Source organism: Gekko japonicus, unplaced genomic scaffold (genome assembly GCF_001447785.1).
Source record: "Gekko japonicus isolate JY-2015 unplaced genomic scaffold, Gekko_japonicus_V1.1 scaffold800, whole genome shotgun sequence".
In the NCBI taxonomy this organism is placed as follows: domain Eukaryota; kingdom Metazoa; phylum Chordata; class Lepidosauria; order Squamata; family Gekkonidae; genus Gekko; species Gekko japonicus.
The window spans coordinates 372,139-385,911 of record NW_015164693.1 but is presented as its reverse complement, the minus strand read 5'-3'; the positions used below and the strand labels follow the sequence as shown (position 1 = coordinate 385,911).

Below are 13,773 nucleotides of genomic sequence, written 5' to 3'. Positions count from 1 at the left end.
CAATGGCCCCATTGGTTACAATGGACCCGAATTTTTCGGGATTCCCGAAAATTTTCGGATATCTATGCTTTACCGGTATAGATATTCGGGTTTTTTCGGGTTTCCCGAAAAAATTCGGGTCCAATAACCCCGAATCCGAATTTTACCGAATCAAAGTTTCAAGAGGATTTTTGCCATTGACTTCAATGGCCCCATTGGTTACAATGGACCCGAATTTTTCGGGATTCCCGAAAATTTTCGGATATCTATGCTTTACCGGTATAGATATTCGGGTTTTTTCGGGTTTCCCGAAAAAATTCGGGTCCAATAACCCCGAATCCGAATTTTACCGAATTTTTTTTTTTTGCACATCCCTAGAGCAAACATGAGCGCATTAGCTCCTCTCCACATGATCGCTGAGTGGTCTGCGCAGGGCAAAAGCACAGAGGAAGTGCCTGCACACACACCCTCTCCCTGCGATCAGCTGTGTTGCAAAATCAGTGTCACTGATCACAGGGGAAATATGTGCAGGGTCCATGCAGACCACTTGGCAATTTTGTGGAGCACGGCCAGCATGCTCGTGCCTTCTTTCCCTCCCCATACAGTGAATGAGCATGCTGGGGAGGGTGACTCGTACTGGACTTCCCAGTGATGCTCTAGGCTGATCCTGCATTGAGTAGGGGGTTGAACTGGATGGCCTGTATGGCCCCTTCCAACTCTGTGGTTCTCAGATTCTAAGTTAGTCCCAGTGTCTTCTCCTATTGCCTTCAAGGTGCAAATAAAGCCCTTGTTAGGTGAAATGCCTCCTCCTAGCTCATAGCTTGTTCTAGCTGTTTTGGAGGCAGCACCTGTGCCAACAGGCCATATTGTAAAAAGATCTGCATATCCTCATCAGTCAGTTCACATCTCCTAGCTTCTGTTTTTGTTTTTAAGTAATAAAACCCAACTTTTGCACCAGTAAGCACTGGTTCTGTTTATTAGTGCAAGCTTGAAAGTGGGGGAAACATGGTCTTGTACTAGTGTGGTAACATTCTTTTAGCCAGCTTGTCTTGGGAGAAGCAGAGTACATGCAGAATTAGGAGTAGTTTCTTCCTGATGTGCCTCTGGCATCTCACACTGATAATGGCAACACTGGAACTTATCTTTCTGCCCAACTTTTGCCTTTACGTTGTTAAGAGGTTCTTTTGTTCCCTCATCCTTCCCCATACACCAGTATTTATGATTCTCCTCTCCATCTGTGCATTTTTTCCACCAGACCCCATAATCTCTCCTGTCTTCTTCAGAAGCCTTGGTCTGTTCCTTGATTTATCTCTTCACTGAACAGTTGCATCCTATTACATATCTCTGCTAAACAAAAAACTTACATTGTTGTGAATGAAGATGTCATGGGCTGGATTTTAGTTTCGGTGAAGAATTCAAGCATCAAGTTTAGGACTATATTATGAGATAAACAAAGTTGCTTTTCTGCTTAGAGGTGGAACATAAACGTCTCGGATGTTCATACATTCTGTTACCCAAACCGCTTTCCTGCTTAAGCAATGGATTGGTGTTCCTCTTGGTAAATTCTTCTGCTATGAGGGAGCAGAATTTTGACCACTCTTAAAGATAGGTTGTTTTAAGAGGTCTTTGATTGCTAGAAGGTCTGATTTATTTTTGAGAGAAGTTGGACATACCACTGAACTTTGTTTCTCTCTGATACTGATCTGTCCCCTTGCTGTGTTAACATATCGTATAGTTGGCTGCATTTGGAGAAAATGGAACACCCCCCTCCCCAAATGTTCCAACACCTGTAAATATAATTAGCATTTCTTTGTGGCTGCTCGCTTGTTGTATCATAACTAGTAATCAGCAGATCATGGATCTAAATGATCGTGCTTAATGTTATGGTGTACTTTTTTAAAGGTTCATTCACCTTCAGATATAGTAGTTTTCTACAATTTTGAAAGCTGAGTAGCTTAAACATATCTTCTGATGTAGACTTTTATTTCAGATCTATTTCAAAAGAAGGTGCTTTAAACCAAAGTTATACATCGAGAGGTGTATGTATAAACGTAACATAACCCTGTTCGTCACGATTGTATACTTCTCATAAAGGTTTAGACATCCTCCCTTATTTCCATAGTACCTTTGAACTGAAGCTGCTGTGTATACCAATATAGGATGATGAAAGTTTTTAATCTCCCCTCCCCTGCTCTTTCTCTGCCTAATGAGATGATCCTGGAGGTGTGGCTGTTCACAAGTTGCATATGAATGCATTAATTGCTATGTGATTCTCTAACATGCTTTCCCTCTGTTGTAGAAGTCCAGCTCCTCCACTACCACAAATGAGAAGATTACTAAGTTATATGAGCTGGGTGGTGAGCCAGAGAGGAAGATGTGGGTAGATCGCTATTTGTCCTTCACTGAAGAGAAAGCAATGGGCATGACCAATCTTCCAGCTGTGGGCCGGAAACCCCTAGACCTGTATCGGCTCTATGTCTCAGTAAAGGAGATTGGAGGACTGACTCAAGTAAGTGATCAGACTTGAGTGAGGGATGTGTCTATTCATGTGGCTCTTAGTCTTTTTCTGTGGCTCTCTTAAGATGGTACACAACTGTATTAGATTCTGAACTAGAATCTGATTAAGAGTATCTTATCTTAATTCATATATTCCTGGTACACAAGAATTTTTTTAAAGTTTCTTGTGCTGATTGCTGTTTCTGAGGTGAATCATAGAATCATAGAGTTGGAAGGGACCTCCAGGGTCATCTAGTCCAACCCCCTGCACAATACAAAAAATTCACAAATACCTCCCCCCTCCATACCCCCAGTGACCACTGCTCCATGCCCAGCAGATGACAAATAACCTCCAGGATCTCCAGCCAAACTGGCATGGAGAAAAATTGCTTCCTGACCCCAAAGTGGTGATCAGCATTTCCCTGGACATGTAAGAAAGGGCCGCAAGAACTAAGCACTGATGCAACCCATCCTGCCCCCCCCCCCTCTCATGATCTGCCTAAGTTCACAGAATCAGCATTGCTGTCATATGGCCATCTAACCTCGAAATAAGGAGAGGCTACCATCTCCCGAGGAAGCCTGTTCCACTGAGGAATCGCTCTAACTGTCCGGAAGTTCTTTCTAATGTTTAGCCGAAAACTCTTCTGATTTAATTTCAACCCATTGGTTCTGGTCCAACCTTCTGGGGCAATAGAAAACAACTCCATACCATCCTCTATATGACAGCCCTTCAAGTACTTAAAGATGGTTATCATATCACCTCTCAGTCGTCTCCTCTCCAGGCTAAACATTCCCAGCTCCTTCAACCTTTCCTCATAGGATTTGGTCTCCAGACACCCCACCATCTTCATTGCTCTCCTCTGGACATGTTCCAGTTTGTCTATATCCTACTTAAATTGTGGTGCCCAAAACACAATACTCTAGGTGAGGTCTAACCAGAGCAAAGTGATACCATCACTTCACGTGATCTGAACACTATACTTCTGTTGATACAGCCCAAAATAATATTTATCTTTTTAGCTACCACATCACACTGCTGACTCATGTTCAGTGTATGGTCTACTAAGACCCCTAGATCCTTTTTGCACATACTACTGCCAAGACAAGTCTCTCCCATGGTATAATTATGGATTTGATTTTTTCTGCCTAAATGCAGAACTTTACATTTATCCCCGTTGAAATTCATTTTATTTGTTTTAGCCCAGTTTTCCAGCCTGTCAAGATCATTCTGTATCCTGATTCTGTCTTCTACCATATTTGCTGCCCCTCCCAAGATGCAGTTTATTTATATCCTTTCATCCAGCTTGGGGGACATTACTATTTTTCATACCCAGCCTTTAATGTTGTTGTCCATGCATATTGCTTGCCACAATATTGCTTGTCACAAACTTGTGATTGCTTGGTATTTACTTATCCCTTAGGATACCTTGTTGGAGAAAAATCTCTGAATGTATACTTAAGAGCTTCCTTAGTTAACCAAAACCTAGTTGGGAAGCACCTTTCGAAATAGAAGACATGACTTGGGTTTAAAACCTGGCCTTTCTGACTTTGTGCAGGTTAATAAAAACAAGAAATGGCGTGAGTTAGCCACCAATTTGAATGTGGGCACTTCTAGCAGTGCAGCTAGCTCCTTGAAGAAGCAGTACATCCAGTGTCTCTATGCCTTTGAGTGCAAGATAGAGCGAGGTGAAGACCCTCCTCCAGACATCTTTGCAACTGATTCAAAGAAGTCACAGCCCAAAATACAACCTCCATCTCCGGGTGAGTAGCGTTTGACTTTTGAAGCATAGTGTGTAGTCAGCCTGCCTTGTATTATGTCAGTGTCTAATAGACTGTACAGCCCCTTTGAATAGATGACGGCTGGTCAAGAAGACCTTGTATTTCTGCCATAAAGTAGGATACTGTACCAGCTTTAGGTAGTTTAAAAGTGTCCCTATGTAATCTGTTTTTTCATTTTGCAAACTAATGGGTGAGAACTGGAGGCAGCCTCTGCCGGCTCCTGATAAAGCAGCACTTTTGGGGGGAAAATAATGTGCTAGGCTGACAGGGAGGCGTTCAAATATGAGCCAAGGTGGCAGGGTATTTTGTTGGTCTTTCTTTCCATGATCAGTTTCTGGCATCTGTCTATATGCTGACTACTTTTTCTTTTTATTGTAATGTTTACTGGTCTAGAATGGTGGATTTAATGTTGACTTATGCTATATTTTTATGGCTCTTTTGTTGGAACCAAAATTATGGTGTCTGATCGAAATTACAAAGGACTTAACAGAGCTGGTTTCAACCTCTATAAGGCATTTCATATGTAGAGAGACAGCATTCAGCTGTCATTGTAAGCCACATCTAAACTCCCATTTTGCCACACCAAGGACATTAATTGGTTCTTTCTACATGTGAGCTCTCATTGCCTTTCCTCGCTGAAGTAGGAAAACAAACTTCCAGTTGGCTCCCTACAACCCTGGACTCTAAGGTAGAATTCAGTTCTGCTTTAGAATCCTAATCCAGTCACCTTCATTCAGATGTCATGCGCAAGAGAGTATTTTCGTTCGTTTGGGGTTTTTTGTTTGTTTTTTTGTTTTTTTGCACTTTGTGGAAGAAGAAAGGGAGGCAAGAGTACAAGGGCACGACATAAGTTCAGTTTGTGTCTGTTGTGATCACCTTGAGTTAAAACTGTGGCTTAGCACAGTGCCTGAATGCACCCATAGTGTGTTGTCCTTACATAAGAGATAGATACTGCAAGTGGTGCCTTTTTAGAACATGTGGCAAGCCCCATATAATAGCTGCAGACCTGTATTGTCATAGCATGATCTTCGACGTGGTCTCTGTGCTTCACACCCATGGGATACAGTGTGCCTGCGCTGGATCGATCGGTATTGTAGCAAGCTCTAATGGTTTTTCGCGCCCAGACCTCAGGCATGCGCAGGAACCCCACCACGCATGCCCAGAGGGGTGAACGCGGACATCCCGCCAGTTCCTTTCTTTTCGCCGCGCTGGAAGCACCTTTCCTTGGTCGGTGAGATTGGTAGCTATTTTTCCATCTTGTTTATTTTATGGAGAAAAGGTGGGGCTTTTTCAAACTTTGTAAGGGGTGCGGCAGTAAGCTCGCTCCGCCTGACGGCCACACCCTTTGTATTTTTTGTCTTGGCGAGACGCACCGACCAGAGCTCTGTCGACACTGTGCCAAGTTTTTCTATCAAACTAGGAAGAATCGAGTGCCGCATCTCTGGGTGGCGTTACTGGAATCGGCGCTAAATCCCGCTTCCATCATGGATCTAGAGGTACCGGTGAGACCATCGACATCGACGGCTCCGGCGTCGAAGTCCTTGTCCGACATCGTCCAGTCGACGTCGAAGTGTCCGGCACCGATGGCGCCGTCTTCGACGTCCACTCCCGTCAAAAAGAAGAAGGAGAAATCTTGTAAAAAGCACAAGTCCACCAAAAAGGGTTCCTCTAAGGCCCCAAAAGCGTCAAAGTCTGGAAAACTCGCAGGTCCTGCGCCGGGTAATCCCCCTAAGGTGCCCCCCGCTCCAACGACAGTTTCGGCATTGGAGGCTCCGGTCGCTCCACCGATACTGACCATCCAGCTGATGGACTCTCCAATACACCAGCTAGACCATGACATGCTGGCAGACATGTGTCCTTTCTCCAGTCGTCTCCTGGGCACAGATCGTTCTCCCTCTGCTCAGTCATTGACATTGGCAATCTCGGAGTTTCGCACTGACATTGATGCAGGTCGGCATCGACAGATCCCTCCAAACTCTCAACGTCATCCTCCCCGTCTGTTTGCCAAAGATCGGCTTTTCGATATCGATGATTGGGCTGATAGGGGTCGCTCAGGAAGATGAGATGCTACACTGTCTCCCAGACTTTCCAGCTCTAAGAGTTAGATCTCCAAGAGTCTTCCTGCCCCCCCCACCTCCTGCTTTTTCCTGGGATCACCGCCAACTACATTATCTCTATGGGGCTTATCCACCCGCATCCATGCCGTGGTTGACTCCAGCAGGTTACTCAGATTGGGATCGTTACGCTGCACATAGATCATTGTCACCCCGCAGATCGAGGCCGACACCATCAGCGTCTCTTTCCCATCCTCCTGATCATCCATCAGATGACCCTCCTCGACATCGACCGGATCAATATCGTCCTCCCAGTCCCCCTATTCCACCGTCAACAGATCCAACCAGTCCAATTAAAACTACTCCGGCACAATTACCAGATCCAGATTCCTCTGACTCCACAGATGAGGATTCGGATACGGGATTGTCAGATGTACACAGCTCGCCTGACCAGCCTTCCCCTAAACAGGCAGTGGCCAATGACGAGCCAATATCCCCATCGGACAACTTAACTTCGTATGGAGACCTAGTTAAAAGAATGGCCCACTCCCTTGGCCTTTCCATCGTACAACCTCAACCACTGCTTACAGATGCTGTTTTCGATGTGGTGGTTGCAGCCTTCCTTCGTCTCAGGGGTATCTCCATCTACCCATACATCGACGATTGGCTCTTGGTTGCGACTTCCAGGGACGCCCTAGTCTCAGACATCAATGAGACGTTCTCCCTTCTGGGAAACCTGGGTCTACAAGTAAATCTGGAGAAGTCTCAACTTCAACCGGTCCAGAAAATAAACTACATTAGTGCACTACTGGACTCCACGTTGCAGAGCCTACCTACCACAAAACAGGGCCGCAGACATTGTGAATTTAGCCACTGTGATGCGTACTCGGCCCTCGGTAACGGCCTTCCAAATACAGAGGCTCCTCGGTCTGATGGCCGCCACTACATCCATCCTTGTCGTCGCCAAGTTGAGAATGCACCTCCTACAACTTTGGTTTATCCGCAATTTCAATCCAGAGCGAGACACACACTTGACCCACCTATCCCCACCTGTTAAAGTATGGGACTCTTTACTTTGGTTGACTGCCCCTTCCAACCTTTTCCAGGGAGCACCCTTCCATCCTCCATCACCCGAAATCACCCTGACAACAGATGCCTCTCTCTCCAGTTGGGGTGCTCACATGATGGGACTTTATGTCGGAGGCAGATGGGACATACAGAAACAGAGTAGCAGGAACAAGAAAGGGAAAAAAACCAAACCTAACAAAGAATTCCAAAACTCTCTGGGGAGCGATGCGTTGGGTTGAAAACAGCCCAAACTGTCAGAAGAGGCCGTCGTCCGCTCCGCACAGATCGCGGAACGCGTCAATGCACCATCTTAGCTCGACCGGAAGCCCTATCTATGCTGATTGGACATTTTTTGGTCTGAATTAGTCTCATAAAAGGATTAAACGTCACTGCTTTTTATTTTTATTTGTGCTTATTGTGGCAACACAATCCAAGAAGGTTATTTGTGGACCATTGGTTGAATTTTTATATCTACTGGGCTAGTGATTGCACTAAAAAGATTGTATGTGCATATTTACTTGGTGCCTGGTTATTTTTCTACTGAACAATTTTCTTTATGGTCCTAATTGAAATTGTATTATGCATACATTTTTGATTGTGTTTTTATGAGTGTAACTACTTACCATCTAGCCACAATTGTATGACCTCTGAGGAAGGCCGATCCGGCCGAAACGCGTCAGGTCATTTGTTTTAGCCCTGGTTATGATTATGAATTATGTATATTGGCTGTAATTGGGCCCCTATATATGTTTTAATTTGATATTATCAATAAATACATGTACTTCTTTTTATGAATAGGTTTTAATATTGGCCCTCACATACAGAAACAGAACCATCACATCAATTTTCTGGAACTGCTTGCGATACAGTTCACTATCACCAGTTTCCTGCCCCTGATCCGGGGGAAGTGTGTCACGGTCCTCACGGACAATACTACTGCCCTCAGCTACATAAACAGAGGGGGGCACTGTCTCTCAATGCCTCTGCGAGCTCGCCCTTCGGTTATGGGAGTTCTGCACCACCCATAACATTTTCCTAGCCGCCACACACATCCTGGGGCACATGAATGTGCAGACAGACCACCTAAGTCGGGCAGGTCTCAGTTTACATGAGTGGGAAATGAATCCGACTTACCTTCTCCCACTCTTCCACAAGTTTGGGTTCCCCCATATAGATGTTTTCGCCACCAGGGCGAACAAAAAGTGTCTTCTGTTCTGCAGCCGAGGTGGCAGGGACCCGCAATCTTTAGGGGACGGTCTCCTCTACCCGTAGTCCAGAGAATTTCTCTTCCTCTTCCCCCTGCTGCCTCTGCTCCTGAGAGTGGTCCGCAAAATTATCAGCGACAAAGCGGATTGCGTACTCATATCCCTGTGGTGGCCGAGGCAACCATGGTTCTCAACCATCCTGGATCTGTCAGCGGGGGTCTACCACCAATTTCCACCGATGCAGAACCTCTTGTTCCTAACCAAATCCCCTCTCATATACCTCAATATTCCACGACTAAAGTTGACAACCTGGAGAGTGGTATCAACAGTTTTTCCACCGGCATAGCGAATGTGCTGCTGAACTCCAGAAAGTCCACTACACGAAAATCTTTTCATTAGAAGTGGCAAAAGTTTTTTTCCTCCTTGGGGGCGGATGCCCCTCAAGCCACCTCCGCAGGTCTTAAGAAGGTTTTCAACTTCCTTCTGTCTCTCGCTGACTCGGGACTCTCACATTCCTCGTTAAAGGTTTATTTGGCCACATTTTCGGCCTACCACATTCAAGTTGAGGGATGCACACTTTTTTCGCATCCTCTTTCTAAACATTTTTTGAAGGGACTGTTACACCTTTATCCTCCTGTCAGACATCCTGTGGACCCCTGGGATCTTCCCCTGATACTTCGCCAACTCACCAGGAAACCTTTTGAGCTACTCGCAACTTGCGAGTTGAAATTGCTGTTGTGGAAAACAGCTTTTCTGGTGGCACTTCGGCAAGGCGAGTCGGGGAAATACTGGCGTTCAGACATGATCCGCCTTACCTGTCATTTTTGCTGGATGGTGTCCGTCTTGTTCCTGACATCTCGTTCTTGCCAAAGGTAGTTTCAGAATTTCATCTCTGGGCAGAGGTCTTCCTTCTGAATTTCTTCCCCTCTCCGACATCCCTGGAGGAGAGACTGTTACACACATTGGATACAAAGTGTGCACGAAGCGTGTGCTTCTGTTCTACCTAAACAAAACCTGTCCAACAAGATGTGACTGTCAACTGTTCGTTTCCTATGCTCCGGCCAAACTGGGAACTCGCATCATGGCTCAGCGTTTGTCAAGGTGGGAGATGTGACTCCCAACTGTTCATCTCCTATGCCCCAGCAAGGCTGGGAACTCGCATCATGGCTCAGCGTTTGTCAAGGTGGATTCTAGGTCTCATTCGCCTCTGCTACTTTATTTCTAAGCGGCAATTGCCTGGCCCTATCAGGGCTCATTCAACTCGAGCTGTTGCAGCCTCAACTGCCTTCCTGCAGGGAGTTCCCCTATTGGACATTTGCAGAGCCGCTACCTGGGCTACACCTAATACGTTCATAAGGCACTAGGCCGTGGATGTCCACAAGAACTCTTGTACTAACATGGGATGTCACATCTTATCTTCGGGTTCGCAGTAATGACCTGCCAGCACCCTCCTCCAGGTAGGCCACTGCTCGCTAATCTCCCATGGGTGTGAAGCACAGAGACCACGTCGAAGATAAACAGGTTGCTTACCTGTAACTGGTGATCTTCGAGTGGTCATCTGTGCATTCACACCACCCGCCCTCCTTCCCCGCTGCTGTCAGCGTCTACATTTTTCATAGCGGTTGATTCGCAGCGGTTTGAAGGAACTGGCGGGATGTCTGCGCCCACCCCTCTGGGCATGCTGGTGGGGTTCCTGCGCATGCCTGAGGTCTGGGCGCGAAAATCCGTTAGAGCTTGCTACAATACTGATCGATCCAGCACAGGCGCACTGAATCCCATGGGTATGAATGCACAGATGACCACTCGAAGATCACCAGTTACAGGTAAGCAACCTGTTTTTCAGCAGATAAGCAAAATACAACTCCTGTACTAAATGTCAAGCCTCGCTCCTTAAATTTGATGTCCCCTGGTACCTGTGTACCTACTTAGTTCTGTCCTTTCTATTAGGGTGGAGTTGTGGCAGCTGTCAAAGAGGGCAAAGTTAATTGCAGTTAGTGGGTGGATTTACACCAGAAGTACTGTGTGTGCAGAACACAGCTGTTCTTCATGGAAGGAAAACAGGAAGAGTCCTCACCTATTGGACAAGTAAATTCCTTCTATATTATCTGTGTGCTTCAGCAGTTTAGGTGTCTTGTTGCTGGAAGAGCTCTAAGCTGTGAGAAGTACCATTTTCAAATCAGTGATTGTTGTTGATTGTCCCCCACGTTTTTTGTGATAGAATACCCTTCTGAGTTCGAGACCCGAGTTGCCGCATGACGGAGTGAGCTCCCTTCTCTAGTTCCAGCTCCTGCCAACCTAGCAGTTCGAAAGCAAGAAATTGCAAGTAGATAAATAGGTACCACTTTGGTAGGAAGGTAACAGCGTTCCGTGCGCCTTGGTGTTTAGTCATGCCAGCCACATGACCACGGAAATGTATTCGGACAACGCTGACTCTTCGGCTTTGAAACGGAGATGAGAACTGCAACCCTAGAGTCGGACTCGACTGGCTTTCAAGCAAGGGAATCTTTACCTTTTTACCCTTCTGAAGATGGAACTGACTCTTCTGTTACAACCATTTTTTTTTATTTGCAGCAGGTGTTCTTTAGTTTTTGCATTCCAGAAAGCATTTGTTAATCCTTGTGTTGCTAGACTTTCTCAGTCTTTTGAAATTCTACATTGTGTATTGTGCGTGAAAAAGCCAGCCCTTGTGGTAGTCATACTTTTTTGTACTGCTGTATGTCTTCCTCTTGAGGAGTCTGTCTCTGTCTTCAATTGATGCAGCTGCCTTAACTCTGGGTTTCAGATTTGAGCAACTGTGCTTGGGGTTGTGAAATGGGCAAGGCATTGGAGACTTGCGATAAGGCAACTGTTATATGCTGTGAAGGACTATATGAAATATTTTGTTTGGCAACAGGACTATACAGAAAAATTGGCATGAGAAAAAAATATTGAGAAGTCACTTGTGAGATGAGGGTAGCATCTGACAGAATCCATCAGGTAGCGGAATTCTTTGGTTAGGGCAAAAACAAAAATCAAATTAGCTATAGCTAAACATATACACTATATTTTAATTATGCATAGGAAGAAATATTAAAACCATAATAAAAACCACATATATAAGCTTCTGTCTATAGGTACCTATACTCAATATAAGGACAAATGCAAAAATATATAAATACAGGTGGTGGTTGTTCCGTTGCACAGTCGAGTCCGACTCTTCGCAGCCCCATGGAACACATCGTGCCAGGCCCTCCTATCTTCCGTCGTCCTCCGGAGTTTGCTCAATTTCATGTTTGTTGCATCGATAACACTGTCTAACCATCTCATCCTTTGCCATCCCCTTCTTCTTTTACCTTCAATCTTTCCCAGCATCAGGGTTTTCTCCAGTGAGTGCTTCCTTCTCCTTTGGTGGTCAAAGTATTTGAGCTTCAGTATCTGGCCTTCCAGGGAACAGTCAGGGTTGATTTCTTTTTGGATTGACTGATTTGATCTCCTTGCAGTCCAAGGGACTCTCAAGAGTCTTCTCCAGCACCATAATTCAAAAGAATCTATTATTCTGCGCTCGGCCTTCCTTATAGTCCAACTCTCGCAGCCATACATGACTACTGGGAATACCATTGCTTTGACCATGCGGACTTTTGTTGGCAGGGAGATGTCTCTACTTTTTATCATGCTGTTTAGGTTCGCCATCGCTTTCCTTGCAAGGAGCAGGCGTCTTTTAATTTCATGGCTGCTGTCACAGTCTACGGTGATCTGGGATCCCAGGACCGTGAAGTCTGTCACTACTTCCACGACTTCCCCTTCTATTTGCCAAGGAGTGATGGGGCCGGATGCCATGATCTTAGTTTTTTTGATGTTGAGTTTCAAGCCAACTTTTGCGTTCTCCTCTTTCATCCTGAGCAAGAGGCTCTTTAGGTCCTCTTCACTTTCTGTCATTAGAGTGGTATAGTCTGCATATCTGAGGTTGTTGATGTTTTTCCCAGCAATTTTAATTCCGGCTTGTGATTCATCCAGGCTAGCATTTCGCATGATATACTCTGTAAATAAGCAAGGTGACAATATACATCCTTGTGATACTTCTTTTCCTATGCTAAACCAATCAGTTGTTCCATATCCAGTTCTAACTGTCACTTCTTGACCCTTATACAGATTTCTCAAGAGACATGTGAGGTGGTTTGGTACTCCCATCTCTTTAAGGACTTGCCATAGTTTGTTGTGATCCACACAATCAAAGGCTTTAGTGTAGTCAGTGAAGCAGAAGTACTGTGTGGACCTTATTCACGCAGAGATATTCACTCATGGAGTAAGAAAGAATAAATATTCTGAAGATGCAACATAGGCCACTCATCCAAGTGTGTTCTATTTCATATGCCCATGGATCTGTTTAGGTCCAATCTGTAATGTTCAGAATCCATAGAGAGTGCTCAGCTACAGTGTAAAAAGTGCAGGATCAAAATGTGCACGATCTGTCCCCTTCCCCTTTTGCAAATGAGGCGATGATGATACCAGGTCATTTGGCAGCCAGTTTTAGGCTTTATACATGGCTCCATACCACCATCGCTGCCAAAAGGCTCCATGAACTGGCTCTTGCTGCTGTGGTAGCAAGCTTCTTTCATTTTTGAATGTTCTGTTCTGCTTTAGGTTGATATAGATTCTGTCGGAAGGCTAATGTATGTAGGTAGAGATGGCTGCTCTTTATAGGTTCAGTGCAGTCTCTGTGTGTATGTGGGCAAAAGCTGTGATTGACTGGAAGCAGAGTCCTTTCCTTTGACCCATGTGCAGAGTATAGCTTGCATGAGGTGAGACGTGTGCTAGGCTTTTGTGGTGTGCTCTGAAGGAAATACATGGCTGGTCTGGTGGGAAAGTTTTGCTTGCAGAATAGGTCAGGGGCTCCAAAGTAGGGCCAACCACCAAAAGACTCTTGCTGTGTATGTGTTGTATAAGATCTTAGTTTGCAAAGCCGTGATTCTGCCAGCTTGCCCTCCCTTCTAGTACTACTACGTAAGCTTGTGGATTAGCTGCTGCCTCCTGAACAGCTACGGCATGGTTTTTCGCACTGGTGGTTATAAATGAATTGCAACATGTGTCCTGGGAAGTGCAGCCAGTTAGGCTTGAATTCACACTGTATGGAATTGGCACCCCTCCAGTAGTTTGTAAATTTGTGAGTGGGGAGGGCTGGCAGGGGGTGGGGATGCACAACAAATGGCAGTGCT

General features: G+C 45.4%; 1 protein-coding gene across 1 annotated transcript in view; it reads left to right on the top strand.

Annotated features, from left to right (window-relative positions):
* The window catches only part of ARID1A (AT-rich interaction domain 1A), a 125,508-nt gene that overhangs the window by 95,063 nt on the left and 16,672 nt on the right, over positions 1 to 13,773 (top strand). Inside the window, exons 11-12 of the mRNA XM_015409445.1 lie at positions 2,279 to 2,488; positions 4,032 to 4,236. Of these exons, the coding sequence (XP_015264931.1) occupies positions 2,279 to 2,488; positions 4,032 to 4,236 (415 nt within the window). The remainder of the gene's footprint in view (positions 1 to 2,278; positions 2,489 to 4,031; positions 4,237 to 13,773) is intronic.